The sequence below is a fragment of the Antrostomus carolinensis genome, unplaced genomic scaffold, assembly GCF_000700745.2.
Source record: "Antrostomus carolinensis isolate BGI_N321 unplaced genomic scaffold, ASM70074v2 scaffold17627, whole genome shotgun sequence".
NCBI lineage: Eukaryota > Metazoa > Chordata > Aves > Caprimulgiformes > Caprimulgidae > Antrostomus > Antrostomus carolinensis.
Window position 1 is genome coordinate 34,459 of NW_010326879.1, and position 21,349 is coordinate 55,807.

Genomic DNA, 21,349 nt, shown 5'->3' on the forward strand with positions numbered 1-21,349 from the left:
GTCAATCCTGGGTCCAGTATTGTTTATCATCTTCATTAATCACCTGAACGATGGGACAGAGTGCACTTCCAGAAAATTTGCAGTTATGCTTGTGCATCAGAAGGCCTTTAACAGACCGGAGAAATGGGCAAACAGGAACCTCATGAAATTCAGTAAAGGGAAGTGCAAAAGTCCTAAACTTGGGGAGAAATAACCTCTTCCACCAATGCAGGCTGGGGGCAAATTGGCTGGAAAGCAACCTTGCAGAAAGTGTCCTGGGGGTCCTGGTGGACACCAAATTGACCATGAGCCAGCATTGTGCCCTTGGAGCAATGAAGGCCAACATCCTCTCAGGATGCATTAGGCAGAGCTTTGCCATGCAGGTTAAGGGAGGTGATCCTTCCCCTCTGCTCAGCAGTGGTGACCTGACCCACCACATATGGGTGCTGAGCTCAGTTATTGTATCCAGTACAAGACAAACAGGGAAAATAGTGGAATAAATCCAAAGAAGGGCCAAGAAGATCATTAAGGCACTGGAGCATCTGTCATACAAGAAGAGGCTGAGAGAGCTGAGACTGTTTAGCCTGGAGCAAAGGTGTCTCAGGGAGATCTGGTACATGTGTACAAACACCTGATGGTGGGAATAAAGAAGACAGAGTCAGACTTCTCAGTGATGTCCAGCGACAGGATGAGAGGCAATGGGCAGTAACTGGAATACAGAAAATTTCATTTAACATAAAGAAAACACTTTTATACCATGAAGGGAAGTAAAACACTATAAGAGGCTTTCCAGAGAGACTGTGTAAAGTCTATCTTTGGAGATACTCAAAACCTGTCAGGACATGGACCTATGCAACTTGCTCAGGTGGACCTGCTCTGAGCTGGGGGTTAAACTAGACAGCCCCTAGAGGTGCCTTCCTGCCTCAGCTGGTCTGTGTGAGTCTGTAATTCTATAAGATTCTACTTTTTACAAGTGAGAGTAAATAGAGTAAATAGAATGGTTTAACATTTTAGGTGTTTTTTCCTTTCTCTCAAGAAAAAAAAAAAAAGAAAGCAAATAAACTTCCCTGAACGCTTCACAAAAACTTTAATCCCTTCCCATTTCCTAAATAGATACTAATTTCACTCTGTAAGTGCTAGAAAACAGGGACTTGGAACAGACGTACAGGTTGAGGAACACCACATAAGAAACACTGTACTAATTGTACCTTATCATAAAAAATAGCTTTACTTTCTGCATCTATTTTTCATATCTTTGTTCTTGTTTGTTCATGTCTAGCAAGGCTCCCTTGAGGGCTCAAACTCTTTGTAGCATATTGGGAAGGACATAAAATATGAAGTAATATAGTCTTTGGGCTAATACATTTTCAAAAATGGTTCATGCCTCATTTCTCACGTAAATTCTTAGGTTGCATTCAGCCTCCAAAGTGTCATTCATATTCATGAAGAAAAAAGGCTAGTGTTCATTACTTTCACTGATAAGCTATAAGCACTGTCAGGCTTGCCCAGTAGGGACCACATCAGTGCCCCAGGGAAAGTATATTCCCATGATGATCCTATCACGAGGACATTGTGACCAAGAAATGGATTATGGGCAGATGATGAAAATGTATATAGTCTTGTTTTTGCATAGTTCTGAGGATCCTCCCATTTTCTCTGCATTGTTAATCCAGTTCAAACTCACACCCTTGGGGCTCAACATCCCAGGCAAAATGAGGCCAACTGAACCAGACCCTTTTTAGAAATGCATCAGTAAAACTTGCTCCTCAGCTGGGGGGTTGCTGCTGAGGAAAGTCTTCTGTGAATTTCCTGCTAGTTGAGAGAGGAGAGCCAAGGTCTAGGACAAGACCCAAGCAATCTGTGACATAATGCATGGTTCTGCTACTGTACCACATACACTATGAGTGTCTTCAAAATGTTACTGTGTCCCAGATAAATAAGGAAATTAAGACAGCTCAATATCAAACTGATTTTAATGTGTGTCAGCTGGTATATATCAGCCATTGCTTTTATATGCACACAGTACTGGGTTGAAGGACTGCTGAGCTCTCAATCTGTATTCAATTATATGATACTATTTTTTTATTTTATTTTATTTTATTTTTTACTTTTCTTGCCATCTAGGTGATAAACTACGAGCAGTGGATTCCACCACGAGTTCACAATCCAAGTGTGGCTGGTAACAATGAAATGGTGAGTTGCCATGAAAATGGTTCATTTTTTTTTCATCAGCAGCTAGCAGCCTGGAAGAACATGCTGCTTTAGTAGCCTTTCTAGTAGGATTTCCTTTACTATATGTTGCTCCCCCAAAAGTTGAAAGCTCTTTCTCCATAGCTATGCTATTAATCATGATATCTCTGTATCTTTTATAGAATACCTTATTTTTGCCCTGCTATTAATCATTATATTTCTTTATCTTTTAGAGAATACCTTATTATTGCTCTCTGATTCCCAGGAGAAAATCTGCCTATAATCCTAGCCTGCTTAGTTTGACTCTACAGTCATTTTTGAGTAGCTGGAGTACCAAACTAAAATAATAGGAATATTTAAAGGTCATATATGTATGGGCAGGAGCACTTGAAAGAAGTTTGTACAGTGCTTGTCTATGTGTTGGTTGACTGTGGCTTTACTGACATTTTTTAACATAAAATTTATCCAAATTCAATGCATTTTGCAAAACTAACTCTTTGTATAAATTGAGCAGAAAGTTCTCTGTCATCATATACTATTTCAATATTCATTACTTGCAGCAAGGATATTACTGAAACTTTCACAAAATTTCCATGGTACAATAATGATAGCACCATTGACACAGTAAACATACAGTAATTTTTATCTTCTCACTGTTACACTGTACTCGGAATTTAAGTGCATAGGTAATCATGATTAAATCATTGCAGTTCTTTGGGAAAGGCAAACTGGTTGAGGAAAAACCATAGAGATTAGACCTTGTCATGGCTAAATTCTTTATGCTGAGAAGTGACATGCTGTGCAAGTACTTTTATTGAAATCAATGCAGTTACACCCAGGAAAGACAGTGCTTAACAGGACTGAGATTGCTTGAATCTGACCAACATTGTTTTACACCTAGCTTCCAAATTGCTGTATTTCTGTCAACGGGTTAATCCTTATAATATATCAGTGAGCAAAGATTTCTAAGGTATTTAGAATATCTTAGGATAAACTAGAAGCAGTTTATTAGACACAATTTAGGGTTTTTTTCAGTAATAAATTCTTATAAGTGCATTTTTCAAATGTATTTCCTGTCCGTAAGTATTCATGCACACACTTCATACAAATTATTTGCAACTAAAGGGCCGACTGTGATTTATTTTCTCACACAATTAATTTTTATTGTGGTGTGACATGATTTTGCATGACTAAAACCCGTTAAGCAGGGAAATAAAGAATATTCTTGTTCATGAGGGAATTCTTTTCTTATAGACAACTTTGTTTATAGATTGAACAAAACACAAGCACAGCTACAATATTCAAGTGAGCAAATGCTCTGACCCTAGAACACAGAGGGAGGGGTGAAATGTAGAAGTCTTTAAATGTGTTTTAAAAGAGCAGCTTTTTATGAGTGGAAACTTACTGCTCTGTGCACTGATCTTTGATATTCTGCCATCGTTCCTTTTTGAACATCCTTCCCCTTCCACAGAGAAGGAAGGTCAGTATCTTCAGAAAGTAGCATACTCCGAATTACCGTACGTCCAACCAGAGCACTGCACATTCTGTCACTGCACTTCCTTCTCTCATATCCTGAACAGCAGCAACTAGAGATATCAGATTCCAGATAACACAAAGAGCAAGAACAAAATTGCCTGAAACCAGACCATAACATTTAACAGGTTTTTCTCACTTTTATGCATGCTTTCGCTAAGCTGTGGCTAAGGTTTCCCAGGACAAAACACTAAAATGGTGAGACCAGGATGGTCAGTTCACCTGATTGTCTGGTTTCTACATCAAATAATGTTTTATCTCTGTTTGGATAGGCAGCTAAATTTCTGTATTTGAATATTTAGGTAAACCAAAATAAAATATTGTAAATTTAAAAGCTGCCCCATCACTAACTGGTACTGCATGAGCTTTTTTTTTTCTATAAAAGGGGGTTACTGTATTTATTATTTAAGCACTTATGACATTTCACTAACAATAGAGTCTACCAAATGAGTGCTTTTAAGGTAAAGAGGATTAGAGTTTGCCATTAATAAAATTATCTGAATAGATTATCTTCCATTTATCTTGATGTCTCCATGATGCAAATCCCAGATCATAACTCAAAGTCATCATGTTGCTTTTGTATAGTTACTTAAAAGTGAACAAATTATTATTACTTCAAGAGATTTTATATTAGAACAACATTAGCATTTTAAACCCACTGTGATTTATTTTGCAGACATCTCACAATGAGAGACTGAAAAATTACACCTCAATTTCTTTCTTTAGCTAAGTTAAAACTGCAGTCCTACTATCTTGAATTTGGAAGAGGGGAGAGGGTGCTTGAAATACAAATCAGAACATGACTAATCTAAGGATGCTTGGATTTAGCCCACAGTGACTGATGAATACTTAGACACAAGCTGTAAAGGGGCCCTAAACCGACTAGAGTTTTAAGGTGGAGCTGCTGAGACCTTATCCTACAGCAAAGATCCTCAAGAAGACCTAAAAGGTTTTAAACTCAAAACCAACAGGTTTTATTAGTCTACAAATGAAAATAATTAATTCTTCAAATGGCAGAAAATGAAAGCACCTAGGTTTTGTCTATATTAGTAACTAGCTCAGCATAATATGTAAGTCTCAGCATAGCAGAACAGTTGGTGCTGATTAGCTGATCTCCACACTGTATGCCTTATAGGGCACCTCTGTTGGACATCCAGTAGTAGCTGGAGATCATCTTTTGCACTTCTGGAAAGCATCTTTCATCTTATATTTCATCTGTGATTAATTTAGTTTGTGGCACTTTGAGACCAAAAAGTAGCTTCCAGGGATAGCTGTGAAATTCACTTCAAATATATACCTCTGATCTAAACTAAAATACTAACATAGCCATAACTTACAAAAGACACTGGAGACATTAAAACACATTAAAGTTACGTTCAACTCTCTGGCTTCCCACTATGTTCCTGTGGTTGAGTTGCAGTTCCCAGGACAGTCTGCAGACTTTAAAGAATGTAACATGCTGCTGAGAAGAAGGGAGTCTAAACCCAAGTGCTGTCCGCCATGGGAACTTCTGCATTACTAACTGTGTTTAGTGAGAGGAGGACTCCTAAGGTCCTGTCTTTAAGGAAAGAAGTCAGCATAGCCTCATCAGCATGAATGGAATCATGCTAATTTAAGGAAGTCATTAAAGGTGTATTTAGAGATAGACTAATAATAAGGTTTTACATAGCTAAGAACATTTCATCAGAACAGTGCCTGAAAGAATAAAATTGTTTCAGGGTTTTCTTGTGTGCAATTTTACACATGTGGGTATTTGTTTATTTCACTGGGTCATGCTTGGTTCAAGACAATTTCTAATATTCTGTTAGTCCATTGGTCTTACATGAAGAACTTACAGATTCTGCAGGCTATTAAATCCCCATGCCGATTTATAGTTGGACCAAGATGAACTAGTGGTGCAAATCATTTGGTACAAACCCTATCAAGCTTTGAAATCAAACATCTGAATATATAGGGGAATATCTCACTTGTTCTCACTTAGCTTTCACTAGCTTTCTGCTTCATCTTACTATAATTTCAACACAGTCAATACAAAATTAAATGAATATACATAAAAATGTCATTTGACTGGGCATAGAAGTCTTGGATTTCTATTTCTGCTTAGAGAACCTCATGTCTTCATAGAAAAATATCTGAACCTTTGGCACTTGAAGCACAGCCTCTCCCTTATCATTTCTGCAGAGGATGGATGTAACTTGTAATATGTGAATGCTGGGGCTTCAGACATGCTTCACGCTAAGACTTTGCAAAAAGCTTTTAACCAAAATGAAAGTTGAGGAGTTCAGAATCTCTTGAGATGCATCCCTAAGCAGCCTGCCCACTATGCATGATTAGACTGTGCTGGCAAACTCCCTGGTGACTTTTGTCTCAAAGGATTATGTATATGAGGAAGCAGAAAGGATCTATGATGTGTGACCTAATTGTTGGGGAGAGTGCAACATAGGTCTCTGCATTTCTACCTTCTAGTACTTAGTTACTTCTAATATCACCAAAGATGCATTGCCACAATAGGGCAAATTAGTTATCAGTGAAAACAAGTGAATATCCATAGAAGCCAGACAGTATTGTTCCAAAAAGTAGCCATCAGTGAATTATGGTTTTACGAAATTCTAATATTGTTTGTTTGTTTCTAATGAAAAGCAGATATCCTATGTGAAACACCGCATATGACTATGGAAGAGAGGTTATTTGTGTCAGAGTATGAAATTTCTCTATGAAGCTCACTGAGAAATTTAAAGTCAGACTGGAAGTTAATTCAAGTGTTTCTGGACTGATTTGCAAGATAGCAGCTGGTTTAACAGAAGTGAAAGTGTGTGAGATGGCTGCACGTTCACAAAGTTCCTGCTCTAGGAGCCTGTAGTACCCAAACCTTGAGTTTCTCCAGTAGGACGTTGTTGGAATGTACAATAACAGATTTGAATTGTCATTTACATTATTGTCATTTAATCTAAGAAAGGAAATAAGACCTTGAATAGAAGAAGATATCAGTATTTCAGAACACATTTAAACACAGTAGCTCACCACATCTGGGATTTCTGTGCATACCTAAAATGCTGATGGATAATGTAGTGGATGTATATATTAAAATGTTTTCTGGAACTAATCTGGAATTAAGTATTAAGTAATACTGGAGTATTAAAGAAAAGTAATATGTAAACAGCAGTATGCTCACTGATCTAAGTCTGATGCCTCTTGTGACTTGCCTTTTTCCTTATTGGTCCTAAAGCAAGAAAGTGCCTAACTTTTAAAGCATTGTGTAGATGATTAATTATTTGAATCTGAGACTTCGTCATACTCAAAACAAGCACCATGTTACCCTTAGTTTTTATTTGTAGGGTTTAAATATTTTTAACACTTTTGATTTTTGGGCAGGGTACAGAACCAGATGATAAAGCAGACTCCATGGGAACATTAAAACGATTGCAGAAATTGGTCCGAGCCAAAAAAACAAGTACACAAAACTCAGAGGATGTCAAACATGTTTTGCTCCCCCTCAGTAAGTAAAGCATCATATCAACATTCTTTCCAACATTTGGCAAATGACACTATATTGAACATAATTATAAACAATCCTGTCCTGGTCTGTCATTCACCACCCACAATTTTCAAACCCCAACTGAGATGTTAGTGTGATACCACTTTAGTGCTGACTTCTTCATAGTGTGAAAACCTGTTTCCTGTCACACTAACTAGAGTTTTGTAACAGTATATCTTGCAAGTGGGGATTTTAGCTAAACAGAATTGTATAACAGTGGAGCTTCTGTGCTGAGGACAATTTGTTTTTAGAGTAGTTCCCAGCATTGTATCATGTTTCAGATCAGAAAAGCAAAACTCAAAAATGCAAAGAGAACTTTCAGTGTTAATCCATGAGGCAGCAGCAGCTGGGAGCGCAAGAAGGTCTGTGGTATGATAAGCAAGTCAGGTTCTCATCCTACCTGATTGCCTAGGGCCATAAGGCACAGGAATTCTAAAGTGATGCTGAGCTCAGGTTATTCTCTGCAGTCTTCTATAGATCACTGATCTGACTGTGCAGCAGTTCTTCATTTGAACTTGTTTTGTCAACACTGATTTAACAGTGCATCTATTTATTGTACAATGCAACTATTTTTATGATTATTTTGAAACCAAAATGCATTTAAACTAGCTGATGAACTACTGCTCCAGCCAAATCATTGCTTGGGCTGAAACATATGAGGAAATTTAGATTTCAGCAACTACTTTATAACTACAACGTACATACTAGGAAGGATGGGAAAGGAATTATCCAGAAAATCTTTCCAGATTTTTCCAGTATTTAAGCTAATTTCATGCTCTCTGCAACTATGCAGCAATATGACATTCAATTAGCAAATTTGCATATTCAGTGCAGAACCAGTACAATTTTCCAGGCTTTTTAGGGAACAAGACAAATTTACCAAATGGAGAATAAATCTTGCTTTTGGCTCACATGTCTAACCCAGTACAAAATCCTTTCCATCTCCCTAATTATCATTATTATTTGTTTTTTTATTGAGTCCTCAGCTTTTTCATTATATAGAATGCAACAGACAGCTTTTAAGAAAAAAAATGTACTATTTTATCTATGAATTGCAACATATTATAACAGACATATTTATGTTTTTAAAGATACATTAGAAGACGCTTATCTCTCTGACAAGGATGAAGAAGCACTGACTTCTTGCATGAAACTGACAAAACCTCAGGAAAAGAAGACGTGGAAAGACAACATGAGGAGAAAAGAGGAGACTGAGACTAGGGCAGATTTTATTTCTGCATCTCTGGGCCGCTCATACACTTCCCGACTTAATAACTTAGGAACTATTTCAATCCATTCAGAAACTGAATTTCACTTATGGAGTGACTGGAAGCCATTTCCTGACAACAAGCTCTGTCCTTGTGACCTTTTGATTTCAAAAATAGAAGAATGGGAAAACTGTACTTGCTCTTCTCATCAGCCACATCTTACATATTCCCTAACTGATATGGATCTACAGTACTCCTGGGTAAGTGGAAGCAGTTTCTTTTGTGCTGAAATACATAAAAAGTGGAAACTTTTTGCTCTGATTCAGCATTAAAGAGATGCTGTCATCTTCCATGTGCTTATGAAATGCAACAAACAAAATTTAGATTTTGGGTAGATGGATGTGAATGCATTGTTCAGGCTAACACCTAGGTAGTTCATTTTTAACCATGCAGACATCAGCAGCATTGAGATGGAAGGCTTTAGGCTATTCTGTTTCTCATCAGACATGCTATTTTTTCATCTATACATTAAATACTCATCCTTCCAGGCTTAGAAAACTTTCTGGAAGTCTGGGGTAAGTCAGTAAGGGACAATGAAGCCAGTGGGCTTGGATCAGGCCCCTAGAGGTCACTGCAATACTAGTAAAGGACACTAAAGATACCGAGACAAATGTCAGAGGTTGAAGAGGTACTGGTGTTCCTGCCTTCTAGGTTCAGCTCAGCTGGTGGATCCTACTTTTGCAATAACCTTTGTGGCAGCAAGAAGTTTTTAGAGCTAGATATAAAGCAGCAGAGTTTAATCTTGGTCTGAAATTATCTTTCTGGATAGCTATCTGGAGGAGCATTTAATATTTTAATTGCTGGCTTTTTTAAAGGGTTATTTAAAAGTAGGAAAACAAAACCAAGAAAAATATCAGTTGGTGAGATATACAAAATAACGACTCTGCAATGAAGCTTTTATCCCACTTCTCACTGGGCACAGCGGGTTTTCTGGCACTTTACATAGTGGTAAGCACATGAAGGGTGACTTCTTGACTGAAATGTATCAGGGAAAAAGTAAAGAGTAGCCTCTTTTCCCTTTATGCTTGTTCCCTCTACAGTGCTCCAGGGACAGAGCTGGTTTGCACTGTGCAGTAAGGCCACCTTTCAGGAATGTGCATCTAAACCACAGGAAGCAAGATACCTGCTGAAACCTGCCAGCTGAGTGTTCAAATGGAGACCTGAGCAACCATAACCTTAGATCAGAGAGTCTCCTGCTAAAACCAGCATTTTTTCTAACGTGTATTTATATATATCATTAGAAAAGGTATACACGCATAGATGTGTGGGTCAATATAGCAACCATATTTCTGAATACATTGAGGTAGTCATTCAGTTTCTTTTCAATGCCACAGGAGCTGACATAACAACAGGAAGTACCTGAAACATGGGGTTTATCTAGCTGAAAGTAGCCCAGAAGATTTTCTTGGGATTTGACACAGAATACAGAAAGGCTAAAGCTTTGATTGATGGAACTGTAATTAGAAGAGAGAAAGCAAACTACCCCTAAAAGAAGCTGAGAAAGGTGCAGCAGTGAAACCCTGGACAGCTTCAGCACTGCAAACTCCAAGGGAGAGCCCCTGGAGAAAGACCTTCAGGGCAGCATTGGCAGAAATAGGCTGGGAGCTGTGAGCAAAGACTGAGCTCTGTTGGGTGAGTCCTCCTGTCTGCCAGTAAATAGGACTCTCTGTAGAAACTGAATTGTCTCAGAGATGCTGGGCTCCTGCTCCTAACAAAAGCAACTTCCAGCATTCCAAGCTAAGCCGAAAGTCCCAGGGCAAAATAGTAGTTTTGGATGTGTCGGTCAGATTTATGTCAATTCAAATAATTTTATTTCATTTTGTCACAAACAGGCTGTTAACGTTCTCTACCCTGGTGAGATTTGTCCTATCCATGTTACTATTAAGTACCAGCAAGAGGTTTAGTGCTTTTTTTTTGTGCATTATTTTTTATTTTGCCATCTGCTTTCCTGACGGGCTCCCTGACTTTAATGTATCTCTGTGGGCTTAGTGTCTTTAGATTTAGATTACAGGCAATGGCAAGACACCTCATTATTTGCATTTGCATTCTAGCAACTGGCTCAATTGAAGATTACAAAGACTGGATTTTAGATTTGGTGTTTTTTAAGAATGAAACAAGCCGACATTGGCGGTTTTGCTATGAGGGGATCAGACACTGGGGATGATGCAAATGTTCTTTCTGATGTCAATTCATTTACTAGAGTAAAACCAACATATTCCATAGTACTTTTTCTGATTCTGTGAGTAAAGTATCATTTCATTTTCTTGGTTGATTTTGGCTTGGCTACTACTCTATTGTCTTTGCTGCAGCATGATGTGGAGGAGATAGCCTGAAATATACTACTAAAATGCTAGTTGGTATGTCCTGAATTGAGGCAAGTAGGCAAAAACAGGAGGTGTAAGAATAAGATCCAAGACTCTGCTATTCCATCAGCAAACTGTGGCTGATCTGGTTTGGGCGATAAACAAATATCTAGGTTGGACACATGCTATCTATACTTAGCAACATACGCAGAGCTGATTGAACCTAGCCTCAATTAAAGCTTGAATTGCAGATAATAAATTAAGTAGAGCTGTCTTGTAATCACAAGGAGAAAGACCTGGATCTCTTCATAATAGATTGTTGTTTAGTGAAACAAATTAAGAGGGATCCCAATTCGCTTCCTCCGGTTTCTTCCCTTGACTCCATTCTTCCTCTTTCTTTCTTCCTCCTCAGTGCTTTACACAGCCTCCCTTATAGTGTTTCATATTGCTATTATTAGTTTCACCTAAAACAATAAAAAGGCTGACAGACATCATCCAGCTGGTCACCTCAACAAGAACTGTGAGAACAGAACTGCAAAAGCCATATTCATTTTCAGCTACAACAAGCTCATCAAACTCCTCCAGCTACTCTTCCTTCAGCCTCCTCCAGTCAAGCACACAATAAACACCCATGTTAGCTGACTGCCTCCAGCACAGGGACACTGGAGACAGCTCAAACCTTCTTCATCCTGCCAACCTTCATGTATTACGAAAACATTTTAGAAGTCTGTATTTCTGTCCTTTAATTAAATACAGAACTGAGTGTGCTGCGCTACCATTTTATGGCCACTGTGCCACTGTTAGCAACTTTGTGCAAAGTTAACTTAGACATAGGTCATTTTTTTTCTGCATTGTTCAGCTGTTTACAATATAATTAGTGGTTGGTCAAAATTTTGCTAGAGGCAACATAGAGCACTGCTTTTTCTGGTGTGTCAAGATTGACATGTGAAATAATTGTTACTGATACTCTTCCTAAGGAGATATAATTTGTAAATAGTTCTTCTTTAGAAAATGGAAAAAGATGTTTAAGAAAATAGTGAACACTTCAGCAAAAAAAAAAAAATACGCCTGGATAAAGAAACTGCTATGCTGCATATTTTCATATTATGACAGAATATATTGGGGAGAGAAATGAGTGATCTGGGCCGGTGTTTGTAATGTTATGAATCAGCTGAAAATCAGGCAGAGGATGGAAGAAAAGATTGTCCAGGCACCAGTTTAACAATCACTTGACCTTAATGTGAAAGGTTATGTTTTTACACTTCTTTTTATTCCTCAAGCTTAGCCCTGCAGAATGCAGTTCAGCTGTTGTAGACTTTTTTAATCTTTTTTTTTTTTTTAATTGTGCTTACTAGAAGCTGCCTGTCTGTTATTTGCATGCTAGGATCTTCCTTACCCTAACAAAGTAGTATATTTAGAAGTGCCATATCCATCCGACTTTTATACAAGCCATTTCAGCCTTCTGTTGCTTTTTCTCAATCTGTGCAATTGCATAAGACTTTTGCTACCTCATGTAAGGCATGGAAAATCTAGGGTCAGAAGGTTGGAAAGTACAGGATCTATTTCTGGCCCTGAAATAGACACAGAGCAGAGCACATAGTGGGGTCACAACTGAGGGGTCCTCTTCACAAAAGGGTTCCTGGACAGTTTTGGACAGCCTGAGACAGAAAGAGAAAAGCTGATATGTCCCTTCCACCTCTCCCTCAATACTTTGACATGATACTTCACTGGCTGAGCCATCCACTCTCCCAGTAATGTGCAATATGGAAGCTGTGTTTGCAGGATGGTACAGGCATCCTTTACAGGAAAGGGAGAGGAAACATCTCCTGTTGGAGACAAAGCAGCAGAGATACTGGAAGCAGGTTTCTCTTCTTACATTATTTTAGAAGCATAGTTAGGTTTAACAGAAGAAGGATTTAGTCATTGATACCATAAGAATATTTCTCTGTTGCAACCTATGTTTGGTATTCAGTGAGAATGAAAATATGAGTGTCATTTCCCAAGACTAGAGAAGACCTGGGATTTTGGTGAAGAAAAAATCTAAGGCTGCTGCAGAGCAAGATACCTTTTCTTTCCCAGTTTCAGGTTAAGAGGAAAATAGAAAGCTTCAAAAGATTGGTTTTCAAAAGATCCAGTGTGTATGAACAAAAAGTTTGGAAAAACTGCAAGTGACTTTATGCCAACATCTGTGTTCATTCTCTCCATATTCCTCTCAGGAATGTGTTATGGTTTTGTCATGGTTATGTTAGCCCTGCTGTTACAGCCATGGTTTTCTGGCATTTCAGTGACCTTGTGGCTTTTTGCTTTTCTCCTGGTCTGCCTTGCTTTCTTGTCAGACAAGCAATTTCTCAGCATCTCTTTTTGACCCTTAGTAGACATGTCTAGTTTAACACTCTAGTTCGTTGAAGAAATACTCTTCTTTTCAGCTCTATTTTTGGATATTTTCTTGTAGTAACTTTTCCTGACATATTCTACTTAATAGTTTCTGGTTCCTGGTTGCCTTATAACAACCTTGCTGGCTTGCTATGATTGCTCTTACCCTATTCTCTGTACTGCTTCTGCTGCTCCTGATCATCTTGGTTCTCAGAGTGGTGCTGTATATTGCCTTGAGGTTTACACAGGTTATTGAATCTCTTGTGATACCAGTGACTAGTCATTGTTCTCTAGATCAGTGGAGTGAGGAGGAAGGGTATGGACAGCCAGTAATGAACAAACAGGATAGAGAGTGCTCTTCTCTAGCAAAATGTGTTTCAAATCTGAAAGTGGCATTTGACCATTTGCAGAGCCCAGAGAATGGTTGCGGGAAGTTTCCTACTTAATTTCATCCAACAGTTTCTCCTGCACACTAGAATGCTGTGGGCTTTAATGGGCTTTCTGGCTGTTCAATTTTCTTAAGCAATTTGACTGTTTCCTGCATTTTTTTTTCTTTCTTCAGCTAATGTCTTTCTGTTGAAAGACACCTGAACATGCCTTAGAAAAGCTTTTTCAATTACATTTTGAATCCTCATTTGGCACAAATATAGACTAAAATGAATGCCTGGAAATGCCGAAATTGCTTTTCTGAGACACGAATTTTTAACTGCTCCAGTCACTCTAGCTACTGAAGTGTCAGTAATAAGTGGATCTTTTAAAAGCTGTAGCTCTTGTTTCTATTTCAGCGACAAGGTGGGAAGCTAGATCCTCATCGGGTATAAATCTATTTTCTACTGGTGTTAGGAAGTCCTGCTCAGCTGTACCCAAGTCGAGGCCCAAAGTCTTTGCCCAGGGAAGAGATGAAGAGCAGCTGAAAGGAGGGCAGTAAACAAAGCAGTCAAGACCATGATGACAGGTGTTCAGGTGATAAACTGTGTCTGAGAAATTGAAGCAGGATTTGTTTTCTCAGATATGAAACTGTCCCCAGCTGCTTGTCTTTTGTCTCATCATAACTTCATTTACAAACCCCTGGACAGGTTTCCTGTTGCTTTTTATAACATTCTAGCTAATTTCACCTATTACTCTGCTCCCCATCAGTTCACCAGCTCAGCCCATCACCCTATGTACTTGGCACCTCTCTTGCAGGGTAAAGAGATAGCTAGAAACCCCCATCTGCTCCCCAGACTGCAGAGTCTTTGAAGATACACGAACTGACAGACAAAAAGGAACAATGCTGCAGCTAAGTCTAGCACACAGTTAAATTCAAAGGCACTTGCTATTTCCCAGTTCAAACCCCATCCCAGAACCTTGTGAAAGCTTATTTTGAATTTTAAGCCTTGTGAGGGGTTGGAGATTGAGATACATTTATGCATGTCTGCTGTAGTCAAATGCTGGTGAAATCTGAATGGCTTTGATTTTAAAAGTGGGGAAAAGTCAAGATCCATGACTGAATTTTCAGTGTTTACTTTTCCTGGAAATACCAAGCAAAGTATGGACTCAGACAGTAATATACAAATGGTAGTGAATTTAAGAGCATTCATTTTCCTAATGTTTCAGTGTCTATATAATCTTACTTTGTCTTCTGTCACAGGGAGCTTTATTTAAGAAACTATTATATCAGGAAGTTGGTAGATATTCTACAGCTTGCTTCAGTTAAATACAGAAAGTAAGAAAAAAATCACATCTCAAAGCGCAAGGTTTCATCTCAAGCATCATGCTTGGAAGAAATGGAGCTTGGGAGGGTGTTCAGTCTCACTATAGCTGCACCATTGCACTGTGCTGATAGCAAGTATCTGCCACTGCCATTCTGCATCCTACAGTGATTTTTGCTACTTCCTGTATAGTAATGTGAAAAATTTAGAAATCTAGTCTTCATCCATGGTGACTTTGACCATGCAATCTCGAAGCAGGTTTTAAAAAAAATGAAAAAACTGATGCTGGTGCTCTTCACTATGGTAACTCTTGTCCTACTTTATATTTTTAATACCTTACTAGAATTTTCATAGCTGTATAGGAAATTATGTCAAATTTTCCATTAGTCTTAGAGGCATATATACCTTAACTCTACTAAAAAGCTTAACAATTCCAAACTTTTCCTTCCAAACATTGTTGGACTGCTGTTAGGTACTGCAGAGCTACAGCTAGAGAGAGAAACAAAAGGTTATTTTGGATTACTCTCATTAATGTAATATGAAGGGGAATATAATTGTTGAAAGTGCAGAGAAAATTGTGCATTTCATATCCTTATTCTTTGTAAATGGCATATGAATTCTTAATAGAAAAAGGAATGCTACCTGCTTCATGAAACATGATTAAGAGTCAAAATATAATTAAACTAAGTGTAGTTGTTGATAACAGACTGTCTGATGAAAGGATGGCTTCCTGTTAGCGTCTTTTTGAATTGCCAAAATGATGCACTTTTGCGTACCCAAAGAAATCGATTATACTGTCTGTCTGCTGCTTTATATACCTATGCTGTGAAAATATTATCCGGTATTTTATAATTGTCATTTTTCTTCTTATTTTTAATATAAAAAAAAAATATAAAAGCTAGAATTTTTCCTATACACCACACAAAGCAAAAAAAAAAAAAAAAAAAAAAAAACAAAAAAAAAATTACTCTGCCTGGGCAGTGCTCCATCAGCTAATACAGGCTATATTTTCACCCTGTGTTGTGCTAATGCATTAGCTCGTGGTGCTGGCAGGAACGTTTTGACTGATGAAGCCATCAGGTGCCTCAGGATCTGTCTATCCAAGACTGCAACTTTTTAAGTGCAATTTATCTCCTCACACAAAGTAATGCAGTTTTGCTTCTGCATAGATTCACTTTTGAAACCTAAACTTTGGCCTGATCTTGTGCTTGTTGAGGTGGTCACAAGTTTCCCATCTGTAATTAAAATGTTTAATCTTCACTGTGCTTGCATTATCTCTGGATACCTTTTATGTGTGCTCATCTTTATTCAGGAGGACAAGTGAGCTTAGTTTCAGATATCTTCAGTGTCCCTAATGAAGTTGAAATTAAAGTGCTATCCACGTGACTAATTCAGTAAGGATTTTGAGGCTAAGGCTTCAGTAAGGAAGCCACAACCTAAGATGACTCAAAGATCCTTACTGACCTTAAGTTACAAGAATATGAAGGCGGTAGGTAGCAGTGCATACACCAATGCCTGATATTCCTTGTCTTCTTCCCTAGCTAATTCAAACAGCTCCTTTTAGGGAACATTAATTTGCTGGAAGTTCTGAGCTGGCTCAGGAGCTGCTTATGTTTGCTTGCTTGTTTTGGGAGTGCAGATTGAGCTAGTTATTCTCTTTGGTAAGTCATTTTTGTATGTTTTAAAGTGTTCCTGTAAAGCCTTTTTGTGAAATAAGCCTTTCATAAATCAGAAGAAATTAGTTCTGTTTTCATCTCACTCACACAGAAATGTAAGAAAAGTTACATGATATCAGTGCTCAGCAATGGCATAAATGGAAAAGCGAGGATTTTCAGTGCCAAAAAGACATTAGGATTTCCAAGGCTTCAGCATTATTATAATGAATGTGTTTCAAAGTCCAGTAAAAGAAGTACTTCTGTTGTGACATGCTCCAAAAGGAGGGTATGCCTTGCATAATTTCAAACTTGGTTTTAGAAACTGAAAATTTAATTTGAATTCTGGGTTTTCATCCAGTTTTGTAAAAATAATTGTTCGTAAAATGAACAAGAATAGGGCCTGAAAAATAAGACTGGAAGTGAAACAATGGAGATACAGTGGACACATCCTTAATTCTGCTATTTAAATACTCTCAGGTACATGAACAGATCATTAGAAGAAAAACACCAGGGTTTTTCAGAAAGAACTGGACACTGATTTGTATCTGAGCATTCTCTTTTATTTTGAAAGGAATTCACCTATGGTAATGAAATTTCTGGACTTTCTGTAGACATTTAATTGATTGAAGAAGTTCACCTTCCCCAATATATAAGCAAAACAAATTGGAAACTTGAACATAACATAATTCTTGATAGAAGTGCTTACACTCCAATCCATTTGAAGAAATATGGCTGAGTATTTTTCACTAAAGGACCAAATTAATTAGGTTAAATGACATGAAACTTCTCATTCACTTCTACTTACAACTTAAGTTTTATAGCATACCACAAGAAATGACGACAAATAGTGTGTGGGAAGTGGGAAAATCAAGAGTTCAGATAGTTTAAGGTCATGAGACAGAAACTTTTGCAGATATTTTGAGGTTTTCTATATTTAGTTCTGGATTGTGTAGGTGTTTTAATACCTAGATTTCCTTCCTCACAGATCATCCTTACTTCCACATAAGTCCCCTAAAACTAATCAGCATTGCAGTACAGCAATACATGTGGCCTCGGTTACAACAGAGGACTAGTGTGATAGCTGCCATGCTAGCTCACAAGACAGTTCTTGTTGTCAGATAATTACAGATGACAGCTCACATCCTACAGCAAGATGTGTACAGGTGGAAAAGGGCAAAATCAGTTAATTCTGGTGGCCATTTTAAGATAGGCAGGATATTATACAGCTTTTGTAGTCTGAAAGCCTTGAAGTTAAACTCCCAAAACTTTGCTCGCAGCTATATTCGCTCAAATTTTCTGCACATCTAACCACAGGGTCAAAAATGGAGGGTTACATGCAGTCAATGATAAACTACAAAATAAATAAGTTTTAACACAATTTCTTAGCGTTTCACTGAACTACAGTGACAAAATAAATCCTTATTCCAGTTCTTCATAACAGCATAGCTTCCTTAACTCTGTGAATCATGATCCAGTGATTAAGCATGTAGATAATGCAGATTCAATTCCCTACAAAAAAATACACTTCTACAGACCTCTTGTGTGATATTAGACAAATCACTTCACTTGTCTGTCTCAGGCTTCATTTGCAAAATGGGGATAGTATGTTATTTTACACACTGGTCAGTTGTTGCACAAGCAAGAATACACATACCAACTTGTGCACCAGAAGGGCAGGAGTTCAAACAGTTTGTTTGCAGGGTCTGACACCTCCATTCAGATTCAACCGTTGCACCAAATAAGATAGATATTCAGTAGAGAAAATGTGGTAAATACTAAAGCTGCATCATTAAAACTGCATCATAAAACCTACATGCATAGGGGTAAGATTCAGGTATTACAGGTAGCATTAATCCTGCCTTCCCTTAGCTTTAAAACTTTGTTTTCTTAATCTAATGAGGTTTTTGTGTGTATGGTACATGAGGGTGTTATTTTTTTAGAGTTTTAGATATTATTATTATTTAGGTTTATAGGAGTGTTAGAACCCAAAGATATTTCAAATATTTTTGTGATCTTTCACCTCCCAAACTAGAGGAGCATATTAACATTTCTCTTCAATAGTTTTTACATACATTAAAAAAATTTACTTGCTGTAAACTAACAGGCCTATATCTAGCCTTCAGAGTTTTGCTGCTCCTGGAGTGAGACTGCTCTCCAGTTTGCTCTCTGTAGCTGAGGAGAACGTTTAGCAGAACATGGAGCTGTTTTTAGGAAAGGTTTTGCTGCCTTTACATCAACCTCTGCTTTCTGTGGCAGCCACAAGGCAAAGAAGACAGAAAACACACAAGATAATAGGTATGAAAGAAATAAAAAGGATCAGATAGGTGAGAGTAGGAGGTAAAAAAAGACTCTCTAGAGAATGTGGTATGCAAGGTGTGAGTCAAAAGCTCATAAGCTTTGTGGGGAAGTGAGAGGGGAAGGAGTTTGAGAATACAATGACAAAAGATTAAGATTGGTGAAGAGAATCCAAAAGAAAAGTGGGGTGTTTGTGAAGAGGCAAAGTATGCATCTGTCTTTCCACAGAGCATAGTTTCAGAGACAGCCCCCCCACTTTCCATTTCCTTCTCTCCCCAAAGACAAGTTACTGACAGGTGAGTAATTCCCTTATACCTGCTGAGTACTATGACTGTCCCTGTGAGTGCTTTTAGCTCACAGCCTGAGATAAAGCATGTTATCTTAATTCCTTAATGAAATAAATTAATGTGGCTGTGCTTCACTTCATCTTGTTGATGGCTAAGAGCAACTTTCCACCCTGTTAGTGAGGCTCAGCTGACCTGGGGCAACTTACTCAATTGTGACCATTCAGTCAGAGCCCAAAGCACCCCATGAAGCCCCGAGTGAGACAGTCGGGGCACTAACCATGACCAACAAAGGATGCAGGATTAACCTGGCCAGTCCTCCTCAAGTGAGGGACTTCGTGCCAAAATCCAGCAGGAAAAGTGCCTCCTTTTCTTTATGGGGGACCTCAGTATGGCTGCAGCTTGCCTGCCCTCTGCCACCCCTACCCTGGAGCAAGTGGCTGATGGACTGGGATAGCCACCTACAGCTGCCAGACAGACATACAGAGAAGGAGGCATACCTCCCTGCAGCGAGGTTCAGGCCTGGAAGTGAACATGAGAGCAAATCAACTGCTCAAGTCTCATTCCCAGTATGTGTGATTTGGCAGGCCAGCTGATGGAGCTAGCCTGACCCACATCATGCTTGATTTTGAAGATATTGTCATTAATGTTAGTACCTGAATCAAATGTTGCAACAGACAAGCCCACAGGTCTAGTAGAGTGTTTTAAGAAAAGAAAATAAAATGCAAGATTGAAATTGATCACCTATTCTTGATGAAGAAGCATTTTTGTGTTTCTGCTGGCTATCAAACAGGTATCAAATCAGTTAGACGGGTAGAAAGAAAGTTTTAAAACCAATCACAAATAAAGCCATCTTGACCCTCTCTGTCCCTTTTCAAATTATCGTTTTTGCCCACCTGAAACTATGTTCAGGGAGAAAGGAAGAAAAAGCAAAATGAAATAGATTGAGAAGCAAAATGAAATAGAAGCCCTGCAAATGAATATGCAGTGTACCCCACTGTATCCCTTTTCATGTTAGCATTCGCACAGCAGTCCCACCGCTGTGATAGCACAACGACTTGACACTGACATCAGTGAAGAAATTCAAAAAAAAAGATGTTTACTGCTAAAGGATGGTTCAAACAACAAAGAGTTTCCTGACAGCAGGCTGCACATTAGAGTTGATCAGAATTTACTTCTGTTGATCTTGATTCTAATCAGAGATAGGCTGGCAGACATCATGTATGTACCTTGAAAAAATCCCCTGCTTCACTGCCAGTGCTTGCACATTAAGCTGGTCTTCTAAATGCCAAACGAAGCATGTCGTGTTTTGTGTATGAGATTAAAACAGAGAGCCTAAATTTATTTTGATATCAATTCCCTTCACTGAAAATCTCATATTTGAGCTTTCTGAATAGACATGCAAGACAACTGTCACTCTTTATCTGTAAATGTACCTCTGGGAGGCTGAGCTTCAGCTGGATAACTATAAAAAAACAGTTATATAAACCTGCAAATTACATGGGATAAAATGCCCTTGTAGCTGATTAGTAATCACAGTGTTTGCTAACAGAATCCATTGAGATGTTCTAGGCATGAACATTGTGATGGAGTTTTGAGCTACATTTTAACACTCTGAGAAACAGCATGCTGTGCATGTACATGCCTGAACCCACAGCAGCAGCATCCTGCCACTTACTTTCTGTTATTCATCACAGACAGTAAAGTGTATTTTGCTTACAATAAATTGTACAGGAAAACCACCAGTGACGCACATATTTCTATTGGAAATTATTACACGGATGCTGGATAAGCCTGTTACTGTATTTTACAAGACACCAACCTTGCTGACTGTGAGTTTTCCTAACAGGAATACCTAGAAGACAGACATACAACTTTGGCTCTTACTCTTCAAGGTAATAAGAAAGGGATTTGTTCAATAGGTGAGAGACAATCTCCTTGAGAATCCTTCTGTCACAATCATATAGATTTTTATTATTGTTAGTGCTAACCTGGCATAGTGTAGGTATGACTGATCTGTTCATCTACTGCTAATGCTCGAGAATGTGTTGGTATCAAAGTTTGAGATAAGTTCTTGGTACTTCATTTTCCCTCTAGGCCAGGCAGCGTTGGGAGAATGCCAAGGACATAGTTTGAGGGCCTAGGAATAAGACACTTTTTCTTACTCGCAGAGTAGCAACTGCTTTTTGTATCAGACACATCTTTAATTCAGTAGAAACTCTGGTAGTGATGCTCTATAGGCT

The 21,349-nt window shown here is 38.3% G+C and overlaps 1 protein-coding gene across 1 annotated transcript in view; it reads left to right on the top strand.

Moving 5' to 3' along the window:
* LOC114818737 (putative uncharacterized protein ENSP00000383407) overlaps positions 1-7,206 on the top strand; it is a 41,571-nt gene extending 34,365 nt beyond the window's left edge. The window contains exons 7-8 of the mRNA XM_029085897.1: positions 2,104-2,172; positions 7,075-7,206. Coding sequence (XP_028941730.1) covers positions 2,104-2,172; positions 7,075-7,206 — 201 coding nt within the window. The remainder of the gene's footprint in view (positions 1-2,103; positions 2,173-7,074) is intronic.
* Positions 7,207-21,349: the final 14,143 nt, after the last annotated feature.